The sequence below is a fragment of the Mustela nivalis genome, assembly GCF_964662115.1.
Source record: "Mustela nivalis genome assembly, chromosome: 1".
Lineage (NCBI taxonomy): Eukaryota > Metazoa > Chordata > Mammalia > Carnivora > Mustelidae > Mustela > Mustela nivalis.
In genome coordinates, this window is record NC_139020.1 from 118,985,689 (window position 1) to 119,004,373 (window position 18,685).

Here is an 18,685-nt window from a genome sequence, read left to right on the forward strand (position 1 = left end):
TGAGCCACCCAGGCATCCCGACAGCTACTATTTCAAATTAAGAACACAGAATATGATTTCAGAACCACAGCACTCCCTCTACCCTCACCGAAGATGACCCAAGAATGAGGCCTAACACCTACAAAATCACACAAATATTTGGAGCTTTTATCTTCCATTAAAAGTAACATTCCAGAAATGATAGACTAGCACATTCTCACTCTTACACAGACCACTTCTTGAGACAAACAAAATTTTTTTTAAGATTTATTTATTTGACAGAGAGAGAGAAAGAGAGAGAGAGAGAGCAAGCACAAGCAGGGGAAGTGGGAGAGGGAGAAGCAGATTCCTTGCTGAGCAGGGAGCCTGACTCAGGGCTCCATCCCCAGACACTGGGTCTTGACCTGAGCCTGAAGGAGATGCTTAACTGACTGAGCCACCCAGGTGCCCCATTGAGATGAATTTATTTATTTATTAAGATTTTTATTTGTATATTTGACAGAGAGAGATCACAAGTAGGCAGAGAGGCAGGCAGAGAGAGAGGAAGAAGCAAGCTCCCTGTCAGGCAGAGAGCCCAATGTGGGGCTCAATCCCAGGACTCTGGGATCATGACCTGAGCTGAAGGCAGAGGCTTTAACCCACTGAGCCACTCAGGTGCCCCAAGAGGAAATAATTTAAAAAGTGTTTCTTCAACTGTGTCTTTTGAAAGCTTGGCTCAAGACATCCCTTCTTACTCAATTCCTTTACTTTTCAGCTCCAATTTGACACGTTTCAGGTAATCTGGATCAGGGTAGCCATACCTGCAGAAGGAAAAAGCTCCTTAGTTTCTTCACAAACGGTCTTGAGGAATCTGTACAGTAGATCCCTGACATTAACATTCAGTGTTGCAAACATTCAAAAACAAGACTGCAAGCAAATGAATTACAATCACTTGTAAGTGTGCAGATGTGCGTCATTTAGCTGATAATTGAGCCTAGCTCTCTGCCCAGTATCTGCCTTCCAATAAGAATTTGTTTTTAATTTTCACCTCATGGTAAGCAATGACTCTCCTAAAGTCGTACTACACTATATATTATGAAGGGTAATCATATTCTATAGGAGAATTTTCTAATTTGGGAAACCTTCAAAATTCTCAGGGCACATTCCCTTTTGGACACTAAGGGTTTGAGGCATTCTGTTTGAATTTCATAAAGAGCAAGTAAAGACAATTGGATTACCTATAATACAACTTCCACCACCATTAACTGAGACTTTTCCTAGAGTACTACTGGCCAAGTGAATTTAGGATCTCTATGGACCATTGGGAAGGGAGAGTAAAATAAAGGGTGATTTTAAAAGAAGGCAAAGTAAATAACATTGCTAGGATCTATCTTCCAAACAGACAGGAAACCCCAAATTAAATCGCCTTAGATACCATTCATCCTATATTTTGAAGTTCCCTCCCTTTAATGCAAAATTTAGTAACTGTGTGACACTTTGTGGTTTGGAGGGTAGAAGGTGATAGAACCAATATTTCTGCTTTATATTATCATTCCAGACTAGCATCTCTCAAAATCTCAAAAGCTGGTAACGTCACAATTCCAGATTTACTGTAGTTAAGAAATGAATTCAGTAAAGTTGCATGATACAAAATTTATATATTACAAATCAGTTGTATTTCTACACACTAATAACAAAGCAGAAAGAGAAATTGGGAAAACAAGCTCATTTACAATTGCATCAAAAAGAATAAAATAACCAGGAATAAATTTAATCAAGAAGGTGAAAGAGCTGTACTCCAAAAACTGAAATCTGATGAAAGAAATTGAAGATGACACAAACAAATGAAAAAGTACACCATGCTCATGGATTGGAAGAATTACTACTGTTAAAATTTCCTTACTATCCAAAGCAATCTACAGATTCCATGCAATCTCTCTCAAATTACCAACAGTATTTTTCATAGAACTTCAACACTTAATCCTAAAATTTGTATGGAATGACAAAAGATCCCAAATAGCCAAGCAATCTTAAGAAAGAGGAACAAAGTTGGTAACGTCACAATTCCAGATTTCCAAGCTATACCACAAAGCTATAGTAATCAAAACAGCATGCTATCAGCACTAAAAAAGACCTAGATCAATGGAGCAGAACAGAGACTTAGAAATAAACACACATTTACATGGTCAATTCATCTACCACAAAGGAGATAATAATATATAATGGGAGAGGCAATCTCTTCAATAATTGTGTTGGGGAAACTGGACAGCTACACGGAAAAGAATAAAACTGGGTCACTTTCTTAAACCAGACACAAAAATAAATTCAAAGTGGATTAAAAACCTAAATGTAAGGTTTGAAACCAGAAAATTCCTCAAAGAAAACATAGGTAGTAATCTCTTGGACATTGGTCTTAGCAACTTCTTTCTGGATCTCCTCCTTGGGCAAGAGAGACAAAAATAAAAATGAACTATTGGGACTACATCAAACTAAAAAGCTTTTGCAATAAAGCAAAAAGGAAACCTACTAAATGTGAGAAGATACTTGCAAACAATAAACCTGATAAGAGGTTAATATCCAAAATATATAAAGAACTCATTGTAGCTCAACACCAAAAATCTCAAAAATAACCGGATTTAAAAATGAGCAGGGAATCTGCATAGACATTTTCCAAAGAAGACATAACATTTGTATGGAATCACAAAATGAATGGAATCATTTGATGGTCAACAGACACATGAAAAGATGCCCAATATCACTAATCATCAGGGAAACGCAAATCAAAACCACAATGAGATATCACTTCACACTTCATATCAAAAAGACAAGAAACAAGTGTTAGCAAGGATGTGCAAAAAAGGGAATGTGAATTGGTGCAGGCACTGTAGAAAACAGTATGGCGGTTCCTCAAAAAGGCAAAAATAAAAATACTGTATAATCCAGTAATTCCACTGCTGGGTATTTACCCAAAGAAAATCAAAGCACAGTTCTAAAAGATATATGCACCCCTATGTTTATTGCAGCATTATTTACAATAGTCAAGCTATGGAAGCAACTTGAGTGTCTACCTATAAATAAATGAGTTAAGAAGATTACATATATAATATATATATATAAAATATACATTTATATATATGTACATACGTGTGTGTGTATATATACGCACACACGGTCCATATAATGTAATAATACTAAACCATAAAAAAGAATGAATTCTGGCCATTCACAACAACATAGATAAACCTAGAGGTTATTATGCTGGGTGAAATAAGTTAGAGGACCAAAACCATATGACTTCACATATATGTGGAACCTAAAATACAAAACACACACACACAGAAACAGTCTCATAAATATAGAGAACAAACTGGTGGTTGCTAGGGGAAGGGGGCTAGAGGTTGGGAGGATAGGCAAAAGAGGGGAAGGGGACTAAAAGATACAAATCTCCAGTTGTAGAATAAATGACGGATGGTAACTACACTTACTGTGGTAAGCACTGAGTTAATGTACAGAATTGTCAAATCAACTGTTGTACACCTGAAACTAGTGTAACATTGTAGTCAACTTTACTTCAAAAAATACTGTATCCAATGCCACTGCTATAAAGTCTCCTTCTAGCTACCCTCTCAAACTGCAATCATTATGTTTCAGAAGTTTCTCACATTTGTGGTCCCCCAAACGGAGACGTTTTGTGGTGGATATCATTCCATGTAATGACATTGGAGATTCCTAGCATTCGAGAATCCCCCACTGTGAAAATCAGCTTTTGATCAAAGGCTCTACGAAGCAGTCTCAAAACCTCATTTCCTTCCTCATTATCAGGCAAGTAAGCTCTTCGTTGTAATCCATTGTATTTCTTTCCTGGGTTTGGGTGCTCTTTCTGTATGAAGACAAGAAAATAACACATGAAAACACTCAAGTCTAAAGTTTACTGTACAGATAGATGTGCTCATTTGCAGATAGGGCAAATAAAAAACAACAAAAAAAATTTTTTTGGGAGGTTTGCACTTATTCCCAATAATTCATATTTCTCTCTTTGCCTAAATTCATGCTGGAAACACTATCCATCTTCTAACTTGCCCTATTCTTTTTTTTTTTTTTAAGATTTTTTATTTATTTATTGAACACAGAGAGAGAGAGATCACAAGTAGGCAGAGAGAGAGGGGGAAGTAGGGGAAGCAAAGAGCCCGAAGTGGGGCTTGATCCCAGGACCCTGGGATCATAACCTGAGCTGAAGGCAGAGGGTTAACCCACTGAGCCACCCAGGAGCCCCTGACTTGCCCCATTCTAACACAAAATCATCACCTGCTCTTTCTCTGCCTTAACAGACACAAAAGATACCTAAGTTACAAGCAAACATTGCTGCCTTTACTACTGATATTATTCTTATTCCCATTTAAAGCCCTTGCACATGGAAATACACATGGAAATTATTCCCTGGGATATTCAGTAATCTGCACCAGAACAGTCTCATGAGTCTCTGCTCATTCTAGCATATTGAAAAGAAACGCGTGTACCTCAGAAACACTTACTGTTTGTATGCCTCCTTTCATCTTATAAGTAATCATAATGGAGCCACAGGATTCATAACCTGGAAGTGAGTCTTTTAGGACGGTAACAGTCATGGTTCCCTCTGGCTGATTGCCTTTCTGGATACCATAGCAAGTCTGGCACACAGGACAGACCGGCTTATAGGAAAAAGCTTTGTTAATACAAGAGGTGCAGAATGCGTGCTTGCACTTCGATAGCACTTGTTTGTCTCTAATGATGTCAATACAGATGCTACATATGTCCTCTTCCTTCTCCCCTCCTGACGCCCCGGAACTGGCAGAGTGCTGGAATGTCGAGAGAGCTACTTTTGAGTCATTACTATCAATGTCCACGCGTGTTTCTTGGTCCTCATTCTTTTGATCTCCAGCTAACAGGGACATTCCCACTTTTTTAAAGATATACTGCTTTGCCTTTGCAAGGTGATTTGGCAACCCAGTCAAAGTCATTGACTCTTGATTTAGTACAAAGTGTACATGCGGATGGTTTTCTCTGAAGTCATCTGCAAACTTGTTCTGATGTAAGTGCTTTCTCTCTTTGCCCAGAGGTTTCAGTGAAAGAACTTCTCTCATCAGCTGACTTGACACATATTGATAGGCATCGATGAAACTGGAATAAGCATGGGCAGACAGATCGAATTCCTTGTCCTTAGGTTCAAAGAGAATGTGGATTTTATTACTGTCTCCCCAAACCTCACAACGAGTATCGTACTTTTCTTCTAATTCTGTCATCTCCTGGAGTAATTCAGCTTTTACAAGCATATAGTGAGCTGTGTCAACTTCAATTCTATTCATCAGGCATGTGGGAGTCGATATTTTCACAGGTCCCATGACAAGACTTTCAGAGGCTTTTAGGTCAAAAAAATATCTGGCAGCGAAAATGTCATCTTGGGTCCCAAGGAGAGTTAATTCTCTTCCTTTCTCCTTTATAGGGAGCTTTGTAAATCGTTGATTCAGTTTCTGTTTGATCTCATTGGTCTGTTCAGTGTCTGCAAAAGCAACACATTTCTGCTCCAGAGATCCCACGGTTTTCTGAAATTCACTGATAAAAGACTCTCTAGCGGCTTGGAGATCACTTGATGGATTGGAGGTGAAGTCTAAATAGACAGTATTCGGAGAACTCTCCTGAGTTATTATTTTAATTTTTACACCAAATCTTTTCTGTATCGAGTCTATTTTATCAGGATAGGTATACTGGAAATACTCAAAGAAAGGCAAGGGAATTTCAAGACGGTTGCTTTCGTCTTCTGCCTTGGTTTTTGGTTCCAAGGGAGAAATACAGCTGTTCTTCTGGTTCTGCTGATGGAGTGGCTTCCTCTCCATTGTCAAAGGGGAAGATTCAAATTTGCACCCACTTTCTTGGAGTTGCTTATTCAAGAAGTGATATATTTTTTCAATATCTCTGAAGGTGCCGCACACCTTCTCAATTCCATCGTCCCCTTCCATCTTTTTGACCTTGGGGCATATAGTGGTTATGTGTTCCCTTTGCTCTTTAGAGAACAGCTTACAGTTCAGGTCTGCTGTGACACTAAGAAAGATCTGAAATTTTAAAAGGAACAAATAAAATCTCTCGGACATCAGTCCTCCAGTCTCTTATCAAGACAAAGTCTATTATACTGAGTGAAATAAGTCAAGCAGATAGAGTCAATTATCATATGGTTTCCACTTATTTGTGGAGCATAAGAAATAACATAGAGGACATGGGGAGATGGAGAGGAGAAGGGAGTTGAGGGAAATTGGAGGGGGAGGTGAACCATGAGAGACTATGGACTCTGAAAAACAATCTGAGGGGTTTGAAGGGGTAGGGGGGTGGGAGGTTGGAGGAGCCTGGTGGTGGGTATTATGGAGGGCACGTATTGCATGGAGCACTAGGTGTAGTGCATAAACAATGAATTCTGTTATACTGAAAAGAAATTAAAAACAAAACAACAAAAAAACCCACCTAGGTTTCGGGAGCTTGGGAGCCTCAGTTAGTTTAAGCAACTCTCTTTGGCTCAGGTCATGATCCCAGACTCTCAAGATCGAGTCCCTTGGTGGGGAGTCTGCTTCTCTTTCTGACCCTCCCCCACCTCATGCTCTCTCTTCCTCTCAAATAAATAAAATCTTAAAAAAAAAAAAAAAAAAAAAAAAAAAAGACAAAGTCTAGAGACCAGAGCAACAACCAGAGGGTGACTGCTTTCAAATCCTTTTGGCAGAGGATGCAGCAGGCTATAGCCTAGAGGTTCCCAGCTCCTTCTGCCCATTAGAATCACCTGGGGAATTAAAACAAAACAAAAGCAAACAAACAAAAAAGCCAAGGCCCAGGTCCATCTCTAGAGATTTTGTTGTAAATGCAGAGCCTGAGCATGAGCATATTTGAAAAGTGACGTGGACACAAAGTCCGGATTCTAGAGCTGTCCTCTATGTCCACTATTGGGGAATGGGGTGGAGGGAAGGTACATCGGCTTTCTGGGAAAGTTGCTACGGTTCTCAAAAGAGCCTATGAGCTTAAGGGGAGCCATAAATCTGAAAAGGATATGTTTTCCTATTTGCTGGCGTTAGTCCCCCTCCCCTTTTTAAAAAAAACTAAATACCTAACTGCATGCCATATTGCTGGGCTCTCTACGTTCTGACCTTTAGAAGCTCGCATAGAGGACAGAAACACCAGATTAGGCTAAAAAGGACAGATGCATACTGAATGTAACAGAAAAGCAAGATTTCTCTGGCTTTTGTACATGCTACTTCCTCTGCATACAACATCCTTCATCCAGATCATCCTTCAGATGTTGCCCAAATCCAGCCACCTCTCACACCTCCATCAGGACCACCCAGACTCCAAGCCCCTGTCACCTTGCTCCCCTCCTGCTGCAACCCCTCCTATCTGGGCTCTCATTTTGTTTTCCCTTTGGCCCCTTCCTACATTCAGTCCTCCACACAGCAGCCAAAGTGAGCCTCCAGAAGTATAAACCAGATCACCCCACTCCCTTGGCTCAAAACCATCAGATGGACCCCCTAAGATTGAAGTTAAAATCCTAAGTCCCTGCCTTCATCCCCCAAAGACCTGACTTCTGGCTACCTCTCCAAGTTCCTCTCCTGTCATTCTCTTCCCCCCCTTCCTGCCTTCTAGCCACAATAGTCTCCCTCCTTGAAGCCCCTGGGCTTCAGGATAGAAGCTCCTGTCTCAGGGCCTTTGCACTTGTACTTCCTTCTGCCTCAAACATTCTTACCTCACTTAGCTTGCTCCCTTACTTCATTCATGTCTCTACTCAGACAGTACCTCATCTGAGAGGTTTTTCCTGGTATGTTTAAAATAATGGTCTGAATAAAAATAAAACAATGATGTCACTGTTTATCATCTATCCTGTCTTATTTTTCTTCCTAGCACTTACCACTGGCAAACATTTTATTATATATCTATTTTTTTTTTAACTATTTTTATCTGTTTCCCTCACTAGAATGTAAGGTCCCTGGAAGCAGGGTCTGTGATCCTGGCTATATTCCCAGCTCCTGTGACAGTGCCTAGCACACAACTGGAAGTTGACATTCATCTGTCAAATGACTACATGGCTGGCTCCTTCTCATCACTCAAGTCTCAGGCCAAATGTTACCTCCTCAGAGAAGTTGTCTCTGACTTCTGGTCAGAAGCAGCACCACTCCTTCCCCTTCCTCACTTTGGCCCTGTCACCCTCTAAGGCCAAACCCTATCCTATTTTCTTCTTAGCACATATCACTGCCTGAAACTGTATCTTTTATTTTGTTTACTTGCTTGTTGTCTTTCTGTGTACCTCCCCATCCAGCAGGGACTTTGTCTATTGTGTTCACTTTTGTGTCCCCATGCCCAGAAGAGGGCCTGCCTCCTAGTACATCATCAGCAAGTGGTGGTCAGATCAATAGTGAAAGGTATGGTGAACGGAGAGGAAGGTGCAGGAACATACCCCTCCCAACTCCTTCTTTCAAACCTTACCTTTTGCAGACAGGAATCCATAACATCAGGAATATGTCCTTCGTTTTGATGCTTCTCACCAGACCTCACCCGTTCCTGTGACTGTGGCAAAAAAGATGTTCTGGGTCTTGCATTCTTCTCCATTGGATTCTTAGTGGGTTCCAGAAAAATAGTCACAAGTTTGTTTTCAACCATAATCTGATGATTTTCTTTCTTCAAGACTCTCTCTTTAGCTTTGGTGGAGACATTAGAGACACACATACACATGGGGAAGACTTTATGTTTATTTTTACTTGTTTACTTACTTTTTAATATTTTATTTATTTATTTGACAGACAGAGATCACAAGTAGGCAGAGAGGCAGGCAGAGAGAGAGAGAGGAAGAGAGGCAGGCTTCGCGCTGAGCAGAGAGCTGGATGTGGGGCTTGATCCCAGGACCCTGGGATCATGACCTGAGCCGAAGGCAGAGGCTTTAACCCACTGAGCCACCCAGGCACCCCAGTTTTTTTTTTAAGATTTTATTTATTTATTTGACATAGAGAGAGAGATCACAGTAGGCAGAGAGGCAGAGAGAGGAGGAAGCAGGCTCCCCGATGAGCAGAGAGCCCGATGCGGCTCTCAGGACTCTGAGATCATGACCTAAGCCAAAGGCAGAGACTTAACCTACTGAGCCACCCAGGCACCCCAGGAAAGACTTTAAATAAACCTCTTCCTCATGTGTACCCTGCCCCAGCAGCTTCCCAAGAAGGCAGTTCCCTGCATCCTGGAATAGTGGGTTGGGGACCAGCGGTGCAGGAACTATTCAAACTCTAATGTGGGCAGCTTATGCTTTTGTTTGTTTTTAAAGATTTTATTTATTTAAAAGAGAGAGAGAGAGAGAATGCACGCTCCCCAGCACGAGCAGTGGGGAGGAGAGGAGGGAGAAGCAGAGTCCCCACTGAGCAGGGAGCCTGATGCGGGCTGGATTCCAGGACCCAGGGATCATGACCTGAGCTGAAGGTGGATGTTGAGCTGACTGAGCCACACAGGTGCCCTGGCTTATGTTTTACTGTAGAAATGAAAAGCTCAGGATAAGGAAATACACTCTTTAAAAGTCACATTTCTGAAATTGTCTCCTGCTTCCCATTGCAGTGATATGCAATAATACTCATTATATAAAGTTAAGTGAAAAAAGCAGGAATCAAAGGTATAGCCTCAGAATTTTGTAAATATATGTTGATTGACTGACAGTCATAGAAAAAAGGCTGCAAAGAAGTATGTCATATTGTTTATCTCCAGATGGTTTTATTTATTCTTTTCCCACTTTGCTATAGTGATCATATATTACTTATGTAGTTCTCAAAAACAAATCAGTGTTGTAATTAAAACATAAAAATAGAATACCTTAATGACAAGAGTATACAAGTGTCTGGCGGGAGGGAAAGGTGTCCTTCCCAGAGCTGAGAAATTTGAGTTAGGGTCAGGATACCGGAAAGCATCAACTTTAAAATGTGGTCAGACCAGATGGCTGACTGGGCACTTCTGGGGTCTACCCTCCTCATCGGGCTGTGTCTTTGGGCAGCAGCAGCCCCCGGGTCCCAGCCCCATCAGACGGTGCCATACTTTCTCCCGCCCTCTCTCCTAGGTCAGCATGAGCTGGGTCTGCCTGGAATCCCGCGGGGCCAGGCGCCTTGGCACGCGCAGCCCCGGCCCACCGCTCACCTGCCCGTTCCGCGAACTTCACCAGGAAGGTGACCTGGTCCCTGTGGTAGAGGGGCTGGACGGTGCACTCCCCGCCGCCGGACTGCTGGCTCTGGAAGTAGATTTCCAGCTTCCAGCGTGTTCGACGGCTGGACTCGGACACCCGCACGAGCAGCGGGGACGGCGGGGAGAGGGCGGAGGCCATGGCTCCGGGCTTGGGGCTCCGGGCGTTGGGGGGCAGCGGGTCCGACCGGCGCCCGGCAGTCCTGGGCCCTCAGAGTTTCAGTTTCGCTTTCCCCGAAATCCCTCCCCGCGCCAGGCAGAGCCGCTCCCCTCCCCTCCCTTGGGCGCCCTTCCTGCGGCGGTCAGCCGGGTGAGTAGGTCCGGGCCCCCAGGCCCCTGACCCGCGCCCCGCGGCGGCGGTGGTCGCTGCCGCTGCCGCTTCTCTCCTGCGGGCTCCGGCGGGGAGGTGGGGGTGGGAGTGGGTGGGAGTGGGTGGGGGGGCGGATGAGAAGCGGGTTTCCAGGGCCGGCTGCCCCCTGTGAGGATGGGGACGGCTCAGAGGTCTAAGTCAAACTGTCTCCTGTCTTTATGATTCCTTTACTTTCTTCTTGTTGTTACTATTATTTGCAACGAAAATGTAACTCACATTCGGAATTCAGGTGAAACGCACTCACATTTGTCTTAAAATTTGAATTCGTTCACCTGCATTATCATAGGTCATCAGTGACCTCCCTCCAACCCTATCCTTTAGACTGGCTCTCGGGACTTTCCTCCGATCATGCCTTCATTTGGCTAACCGTGCCCCCTCCCCCCCCCACCTCCGTGTCTTAGGGAAGAAATGTGAGAGCAGAGGCCCTGCCCTCAGGGCTGGTAAAAGAAGGTGGACTTGTGAGTAAGGAAGCAAAATCTCTTAAGGCCTCCAAGAATTAGTTTGAAGCCAAATGTCAAAAAGCATGAGAGGTGGGGAGCGTTGGAGGGGCTAGAATCCCTGAGATCTGAAGCAGAGAAAAGCACTTGGCCTTGGAGGAAATGATAGGGGACCTAGGAAGGGTCTAGATCAGTGCTGACCATTAGTAACATATGTTACTTCAAGTGTTTTAGTAGCCATATTTTAAAAGTATATGCCCATTCTTCAGTTAACACCTGTGTGAAGTGACCTGTGTACACAGTTGTTCTTTACATCCTTTATTACAATAGCAGAAGATTGGAAACTCCTGAAATGTCCATAAATAGGCGGACCTAGAAGTTTAACAGCCTAGAGTGCATCTATACAATGGAATGTGAAGAGCAGTGAAAAGAATGAAGAAGCTCTTTATGTGCTAACACGGAGAAATCTCTAGGATGCATGATGTGAGAAAGGCAAGATGCAACAGAGTGTGTGAAAGAGGCTACCTTGTGTGTAAAAATGCCTCTGGAAGGATCCAGGAGAGGATAATGACAGTGACTGCATCTGGGAGGGAAAGGTAGTGAGGGAGGTAGAAGGGAGGCTTTCAAGTTTTTCTAAATTTGAAGCAGTAAACACTCTACTTTTCAAACAATAAGATGTAAAATTGAATACATTTCAATCCTTAAGAAGAATGTATGGCAAGAGGCTCTGAGGCCCTGAAATGAAATCGTGTCAGTACAAAAGGAGGGTAGGGGCATATTTGAAAGCGATTTAGGGGGAGCCCGGAGGCTCAGTCAGTTAAGCTTTCATCTCTTGATCTCAGCTTAGGAAGAGTGGAAAATTGAGGATCAGGAGAAGCATAGCCTAGAGAGAGGTGTGGGATTCATCTTGGCGGCTGGTGAGCTGGACCTTTGACCTAGGTGGGGCTCCGAGCTGAGCGTGGCCAAAGCTCAAGACTCTCTCTCTCCCTCTGTCTATGCGCACCGCCTCCATGTGCTTGCTCTCATGCTTTCTCTCTCTCTCTCTCTCAAAAAACAAAAACAAACAAACAAAAAAAACAAGCAGAAGAGACTGAATGGGGCACTATGCTCCTTTTTATTTTGGGAAGGTTAAATGAATGCTGCCCCCACGCTCAAGTCTCTCCCTGGGTCTTCAAGGAACATCCCCAGGTCTGAAGGAAAAAACAAGTGCAACCGCATCTAAAACAAAAGCCCATTGAACGCCCACAGCCAAGCAGGCAGGACCTTATCCTCCTTTTGTGAAAGCAGCAGTGCCCTCTGGAGGCAAAAGTGGGAGAAGAGGGAGAAGGAGGCTCCCCACTGAGCAGGGAGCCTGATGGGGTGCTCAATCCCAGGAGCTTGAGATCATGACCTGAGACACCCAGCCCTCCCCCAACCTTTTAATGCTGTGCTCAGTACCTCTTGGTATTCTCCTCCTCTCCTAGATATATAACAGGTTTGCTCCATCCTTCAAGCCTGGCTCTGCCCTCCGCTCCTCTCTAAAGCTTTCCCTGCTTTTGTCCCCGTAACTCTTTTCCTTCTTTGAACAGCCCTTCCGGTTTCAAGGGGATCTTCTTTGTAAAGGATGGAATGTAAACAGCAGTAACAACAACGTGTGCGATTTCATCAAGGAAACTGAAAATTACTCAACATCAGAAATCACACTTACTCTTCCCACAGTGTTTTCTTTCCTTTCTTTCTTTCTTTTTTTTTTTTTTTTAAGATTTTATTTATTTATTTGAGAGACAAAGATCACAAGTAAGCAGAGAGAGAGGAGGAAGCAGGCTCCCTGCCGAGCAGAGAGCCCGATTCCATGCGGGGCTCCATCTCAGAATGCTGGGATCATGACCTGAGCCAAAGGCAGAGGCTTTAACCCACTGAGCCACCCAGGCGCCCCCCCCCCCACAGTGTTTTCTTACCAAATTCCCAAAGACACTAGCCTATGCTTATTGCATCCTTTCTATTCATTCCTAGAAGCAGACAACCATACTGGGAATAACAGTTTACACTGGGAAACGCCAAATGGAGTGTAAACATTTAAAGACCCCAGGGACTTGGAGAATGGACTTTCCTGAGGTAAAAAACATTAAGTGTGTATAAATGTTGAACCATGGTCTTACGACCAAAGAGTTCTTCCTGTAACAGCTAGAAACCTGCGGTCTTTAGTTGTACTTGTCATTCTTCTTTGGTTTGAATAACCCAAGGGCAGTTTTTCTTGTGCACCATGTGGGAGATGGGAAATCACGAATATGCTAATGTAAGCAACAGAGTCTACTTGAGGATAGGTGATTTTTTTTTTTTTTTTAAATGTGACCGTGGTGTCATTTTGATTGTGTCTACTTACTCAACAATTCTGCCTTTGCAGGGTAAGGGGAGGAGTGGGAGGAATGAAAACAAGGAAATAGAGAAAAGGAACCTCATTTGTTTAAGTGGAAAATTCCACGTTCAGACTTATGTCTTGAAATAAGCAATTGAAAGTAGGTCCTATTGGTAGATGGGGAAGTATGGCTGATGAGGTTCCTGTTCCCCTGTCTCCTCTTCTGTCCAGAGAAACCCCACAAGCCTTTGGAGACTGAAGGCCTACCTGAGAGTTTGGGATCATTTTGGTCTTTGACCTTTGGGCCTTTTCAAGTGTTAATCTCCTACTCTTCATCTCATCCTGAATTAGAAGCTCACTGGCCTCCAGTGAAGGGCAGGGTAGTGTTTGCTGGGACATTGAGTATTTCAAGTCTGTCAGGTACACAGATTAAACAAACACGAGTTCCCCTTCTCCCTGAAACCTAGTGTATTTTGAAGGGTTGTTGTAGCTCTGTGTTTATTAGGCTGTCTTAGCTATCAGTACTCTGTAGTCATTCCGTTGCAATTTTTTTTAAACTGCTTTTATTTCTTGTAGGGTTCCTATGGAGCAGTGGCTCACCAAGAGACATCAGGTAGGATCATCTCACTCCTGTTTCAGAGGAGCTCAGGAAGGGGAATATAGAAGCAAAATGTCTGTCCCGCTCCCCAGGTGCTCAGGTGTGTGACTGCAGAGCATTGTGGGACCCAGTGCATAAAGGAGACTGCTTCAGGGGCAGTGGGACACCTGCAGATGTGCTCTCTCAGCACTCCCACTGATCCTTGCCTTTGCCCACTCAATGTGATAATCTTTTGCCTACAGCCCTAGAGCTGATACAGGCCAGAAGATGTGACTCTCGATGTCCCTTTGCTAACAAGGGTTCCATGAGCCAAATGGAACCCACCTAATCAAGTTGGTGACCAGCTTGGGGTTTTCAGCCAGAGCACGGGTCAGCTGGATCTGTCTGTCCAGGTACAGCTTCTTTTAGGTCATTGAGGCCATCAGAGATCTTTCTAGGTGGCTTAGATTAGAAATGGAAGTTGAAGTAAAATGTCATTAATGACCCCATTTTATCTATTTCAGGACTCCCGGTTTTTTCGCATCTCTGAAATAGGGCCACTCCTCCCTGTCAGTCCGTAGAGTGCCATGGTTTAATTGGCATAGTTTTTCCTCTCGAAGTAGCATATGATAATGATGCCCTAAGCTCCATGAAATACAGTGTCACAGGGTGGGTTCTCCAGGAAGCATAAACTGACCTGGAGTTGGGGGTACACAAGGTTTATAGTGAAAGGACAAGAGAAGAAACCAGATTGGGCAGGTGGAGCCATCAGACCATAATGAAAACCTGACAAAGTTCTGCCAGCCCAAGAGCGCTCATTTCTGGAGTCCCACATTGAACATGAATGGCCTTGCTCAGCCACGGATGAGGGCCACCCCTGAGAATAGCGTGACCTTGTCTGGAAAGCGGAAATAGACCCTGAGTGACTAACCACTGGACGCTGTTGCCTAGCGGTATTGCCCCTCATAACTGCATTGGGGTATGGGGGTAGGGGTCCAAGCAGCACACCTTCCTGTCAGCCACATGCAAGAAAAATAAGTTTTAGTCAGTTTTAATTCTACCAGAATTGTGCCATGAAACTGGAGTATGATGAAGAATTATTTACTGTAGCCCCATCAGTGCTCCACACCCTTGCTGGACCAGCCCAGTGACTGATGGGCAGTTGGAAAAATGGGCCCCAATTTTTTTACCCGCTAGTGGTATAGCTATGAGACATATGATCTGCACTGCCCCCTAGTGGAGTCAGTCAAAGCTTCATTTGCTTTGTAACACACCTTTTATTCATTTCCTTCCTTGTCCTGTCTCTTTCCCACTCCTCCCTCCTCATCCTCACCCACCCATAGTGTTTTCTAGGATCACCTCCCAAATACACTGACCCTCAAATCCTCATCTCAGAGTCTGCTTCTAAAAGAACCCCAAACCGAGACAATGACCAAAGGAAACAAGTTATGAATAAAACCTCCGTATATATTTGGGTGACCTACCATGAAAAACTCTTGTATATCCTTGGTCAAATTACACGTCCAGTTAAAAGGAGGATAGGGAAGGGGGTGAGAGGACCGTCATCTCACTTTTGCACAAGGCAAACAGTCTTCTGGTGTGAAGTGAAATGACATCCTTTTCAAAGGAACCCACGCTCATTTCTTTATTTTTTGTCTTCTCTCTTTTTCCAGAGATGGCCACTCCTGAAGAAGACCACAGTTGGCAGATTTTCATTAATCACAGTGACTTCACAATTTTAAAAAACAATAAGAGTCAGCTGTGTGAAGTCCTTCAGAATAAATTTGAGTGTGTCTGTACCCTGGTCTCTCCATCCGTGGAAGGGAACAGTGAGTCTCTGCAAGTCTTCAGAGAAATGCTAATTCCTGGGCTGGAGTTATCTGTTTGGAAGGACGACCTCACCAGACATGCCGTTGATGCTGTGGTGAATGCAGCCAACGGAGACCTCATTCACGGGGGAGGCCTGGCTCAGGCCCTGGTGAAAGCCGGGGGCTCTGAAATCCAAGAGGAGAGCAGAAGATTCGTTTCCAGGTTTGGTAAAATACCAACTGGTGAAATAGCTACCACAAAAGCAGGGAGACTTCCCTGCAAATTAATTATCCATGCTGTTGGGCCTCAGTGGATAGCGAAAGATTATCAGACATGTACCTATAAACTGCAGGAGGCCATTATAAATATTCTGAATTATGTTACCTTTCACAATCCAGGCATTGAGACAGTAGCAATTCCAGCCCTCAGCTCTGGGATTTTCCAGTTCCCTCTGGACTTGTGTACAGAGATCATTGTGAAAACAATCAGCTTATATTACCAAGGGAAGCAACTGGCCACTAATTTGAAAGAAATTCACCTGGTAAGCAATGAGCACCCTACTGTTGTTGCCTTTAAAAATGCTTCAGAAGTAATCCTAAGGACGAACAAGCTGGGATCCCGGATGAGTGAAGAAGCCACCCCTCCTTTCAAGACAGTTCTTGTGAACAATGTGACTCTCCAGATTGTCCAGGGTTACATCCAGTTGCAGGAGGTAAGTATTTGTTTCTGTCCTCTTGTACTGCCAAAGGAGGTCCCTGAACTGTTTATGACCTATCAGGTATTTTTAAAGAAATTTGTACTATTTCAGATGCTGTTTAGAAAGCATGTTGTTGAAGCTAAGAGTACAGACTTGAGAGAGACCCTCCGGGTTTGAATGCTGGCTTTGCCATTTGTAACTGGGTGATCTGAATCAAGTTATTCTATCTTTCGGACCTTGGTCTCCTCATCTGTAAAATAAGAACAATAAGATCACATGTATCAAAGAGCTGGAATCAATACACCTAAAGTGCTTAGAAAAGAGCTTGGCACATGGTAACTATTTATGGTGATTATTGCCACTATTCTTGGGCACCAGGAGGAAATAGAACAAGCTTCTATTCCAAGGAACTTAAAATCAATTAGACTTCTTTTATGTAAGAAAAAATTCTAGATTTGAAAAAATCCCATTGGGGAAGCAAACCATCTGAACATTTCTATCAAGAGTAAACAAAAAAGTCTTAATAAAAAATGAACTCATAGTATTTAAGAGTATGTAAATTTACAACAAGAGGGTAAGGCAGTGGACCAAGAAAGATTAATTCAGAAGCTAGGAGTTTGATTATGACCTCAAGTTATGATGGGTATGAACTGGGTGGTTAGAATGACTTGATCAGAGAGACACAAAAGTGGTAAGAGCCTGAAAATCATGGACTGGACCAGTCAGGAGATCTAGGTCGAGCTATAAGTTGTATACTTAGTATACTGCTCTCTGTCAGGGGTTGGAGAGATACAAAGGGCAAGTTAGGGTTTAGCCAGCACTTATGGAACACCAAGGCCAGAGCCCTGGCAAGGAGGGGAGAGAATCATGGTAACAGTGAACTTGGGAATTTCTGGGTTGGTGCAACTCTCCTGCTAGGCAGAGCACCTTAAGGCTAGGAATCAAGCCATGTTCATCTTTGTAGCTGCAGGCAGGGCCCTGTCTCAGCATGCATCTGGGTGTTCAGCAAATTATTGATGCCAAAGTGAAGGGGGCAGCAGGGAAGAGAAAGAATATAAGGCTATATTCTTTATATTTCTGCATCAGAGTTGTCACTCTTAAGCTTCTCCTATGGCCACAATCAAATAGACTTCATCATAAGTGAAAAAATGCCACTTCTTTTCTTGTTCTTTTTTTTCTTTTAAGATTTTATTTATTTATTTGAGAGAGAGAGAGCACTTATACACACATGAGCAGGGGAAGGAGAAGTAGACTCCCCTCTGAGCAGGGAGCCAGATGTGGGGCTTAATCCCAGGACCCTGGGATCATGACCTGAGCCAAAGGCAGACACATCACCTACTGAGCCAACCAGGCACCCCAAAATACCACTTATTTTCTGTAAGACACAATTAGAAAAGAAGACAGGGGACCCCACAGGATGAAACATTGGTTTAGTAAGTCATTAATACACCACTTTAAAATTAAGGTGGAAACATCCTAGTTGAATAACTTACCCTTTAACTAAACTTTCATTATATTTCTTTGTTGCCAGCAACATTGAGAACCTTAAAATTTTTCGAGGGTGCCAGTCCTCCCAAACTGGAAATTCTGATTGCACTTTCGAAGTGAAGCATTCATTAACGTCCATTAGAAGTACCTGGGTTGCCCTCAAAGGGAACCAAAGCAATCAGGATGACTTAGGGGTGTTTGAGCATGGGGCAGAAGCAAAAGGAGACCTTCTCCTCTAGCCCAGGCCTGAGGGCTAACTAGGAGGCGATACTACTGAAAACACAGCCCATGTGTATGCAGTCCATTTCCAAAGGGACAGATGAAGAACTGGTAAAAGTGGTTGCCCTCCAGACCCGTGAGTGCTTGGAGTATCCAAGGAACTCACCAAGAGGGAGGCCTATTTCTACTGAAGACTTTTTTGTCTCATTTGTATTTTCTTTGACCATGTACTGCATTTTTTTAAAAAACAAAAGCATTAGGAGGTAGAAATTTCCCAAGAAATTTTATTTCCACTCTCTTTAAACCAAACAGAAAATCCACACAGAAATAGCAAAAAGTGATAGCACTGGGGGAGGGGATGAAACCGTGTATTGATGACGGTTTAAACAAATCACAAGGAATGCCCAGAATCTTGGAATATGGAGGATATAAAGCAGCAAGAGGCTGACAGACATTTACAGTCAGAACTGTCTTATCCACACACTTTGCCTAATTTCTGAATAGGACAAATGACTCATGGCAATCAAATGAGATTATGAGTTTCTGTCCACCGCTAAATGATAACCTTGTGCAAAACAAAGAC

General features: G+C 43.3%; 2 protein-coding genes across 3 annotated transcripts in view; one reads left to right on the forward strand and one right to left on the reverse strand.

Annotated features, from left to right (window-relative positions):
* Window positions 1-459: 459 nt before the first annotated feature.
* Window positions 460-10,567, reverse strand: DTX3L (deltex E3 ubiquitin ligase 3L). Of its 2 annotated transcripts, none has more exons than XM_082740360.1 (5): window positions 10,129-10,567; window positions 8,449-8,577; window positions 4,491-6,044; window positions 3,621-3,838; window positions 460-779 (listed from the first exon to the last, which is right to left on the reverse strand). In XM_082740360.1, the coding sequence occupies exons 2-5, from the start codon at window positions 8,569-8,571 to the stop codon at window positions 710-712; spliced, it is 1,965 nt and encodes a 654-aa protein (XP_082596486.1). In that variant the 5' UTR covers window positions 8,572-8,577; window positions 10,129-10,567; the 3' UTR covers window positions 460-709. The 2 variants fall into 2 exon arrangements, with proteins under 2 accessions (XP_082596486.1, XP_082596485.1); XM_082740359.1 differs by having other exon boundaries at window positions 8,449-8,660; window positions 10,129-10,531.
* A 32-nt stretch (window positions 10,568-10,599) lies between these two features.
* PARP9 (poly(ADP-ribose) polymerase family member 9) overlaps window positions 10,600-18,685 on the forward strand; it is a 32,747-nt gene continuing 24,661 nt past the window's right edge. Inside the window, exons 1-4 of the mRNA XM_082740333.1 lie at window positions 10,600-10,671; window positions 12,970-13,071; window positions 13,889-13,925; window positions 15,563-16,476. Coding sequence (XP_082596459.1) covers window positions 10,615-10,671; window positions 12,970-13,071; window positions 13,889-13,925; window positions 15,563-16,476 — 1,110 coding nt within the window. The 5' untranslated portion in view covers window positions 10,600-10,614. The remainder of the gene's footprint in view (window positions 10,672-12,969; window positions 13,072-13,888; window positions 13,926-15,562; window positions 16,477-18,685) is intronic.

Coding starts and splice junctions, on each gene's coding strand:
- DTX3L (XM_082740359.1), bottom strand. CDS start 10,312: ATGGCCTCCGCCCTCTCCCCGCCGTCCCCGCTGCTCGTGCGGGTGTCC. Junction 3,839..4,490: donor TGAAAGGAGGCATACAAACA/GTAAGTGTTTCT, acceptor GTCTTCATACAG/AAAGAGCACCCAAACCCAGG. Junction 780..3,620: donor CCGTTTGGGGGACCACAAAT/GTGAGAAACTTC, acceptor TTCCTTCTGCAG/GTATGGCTACCCTGATCCAG.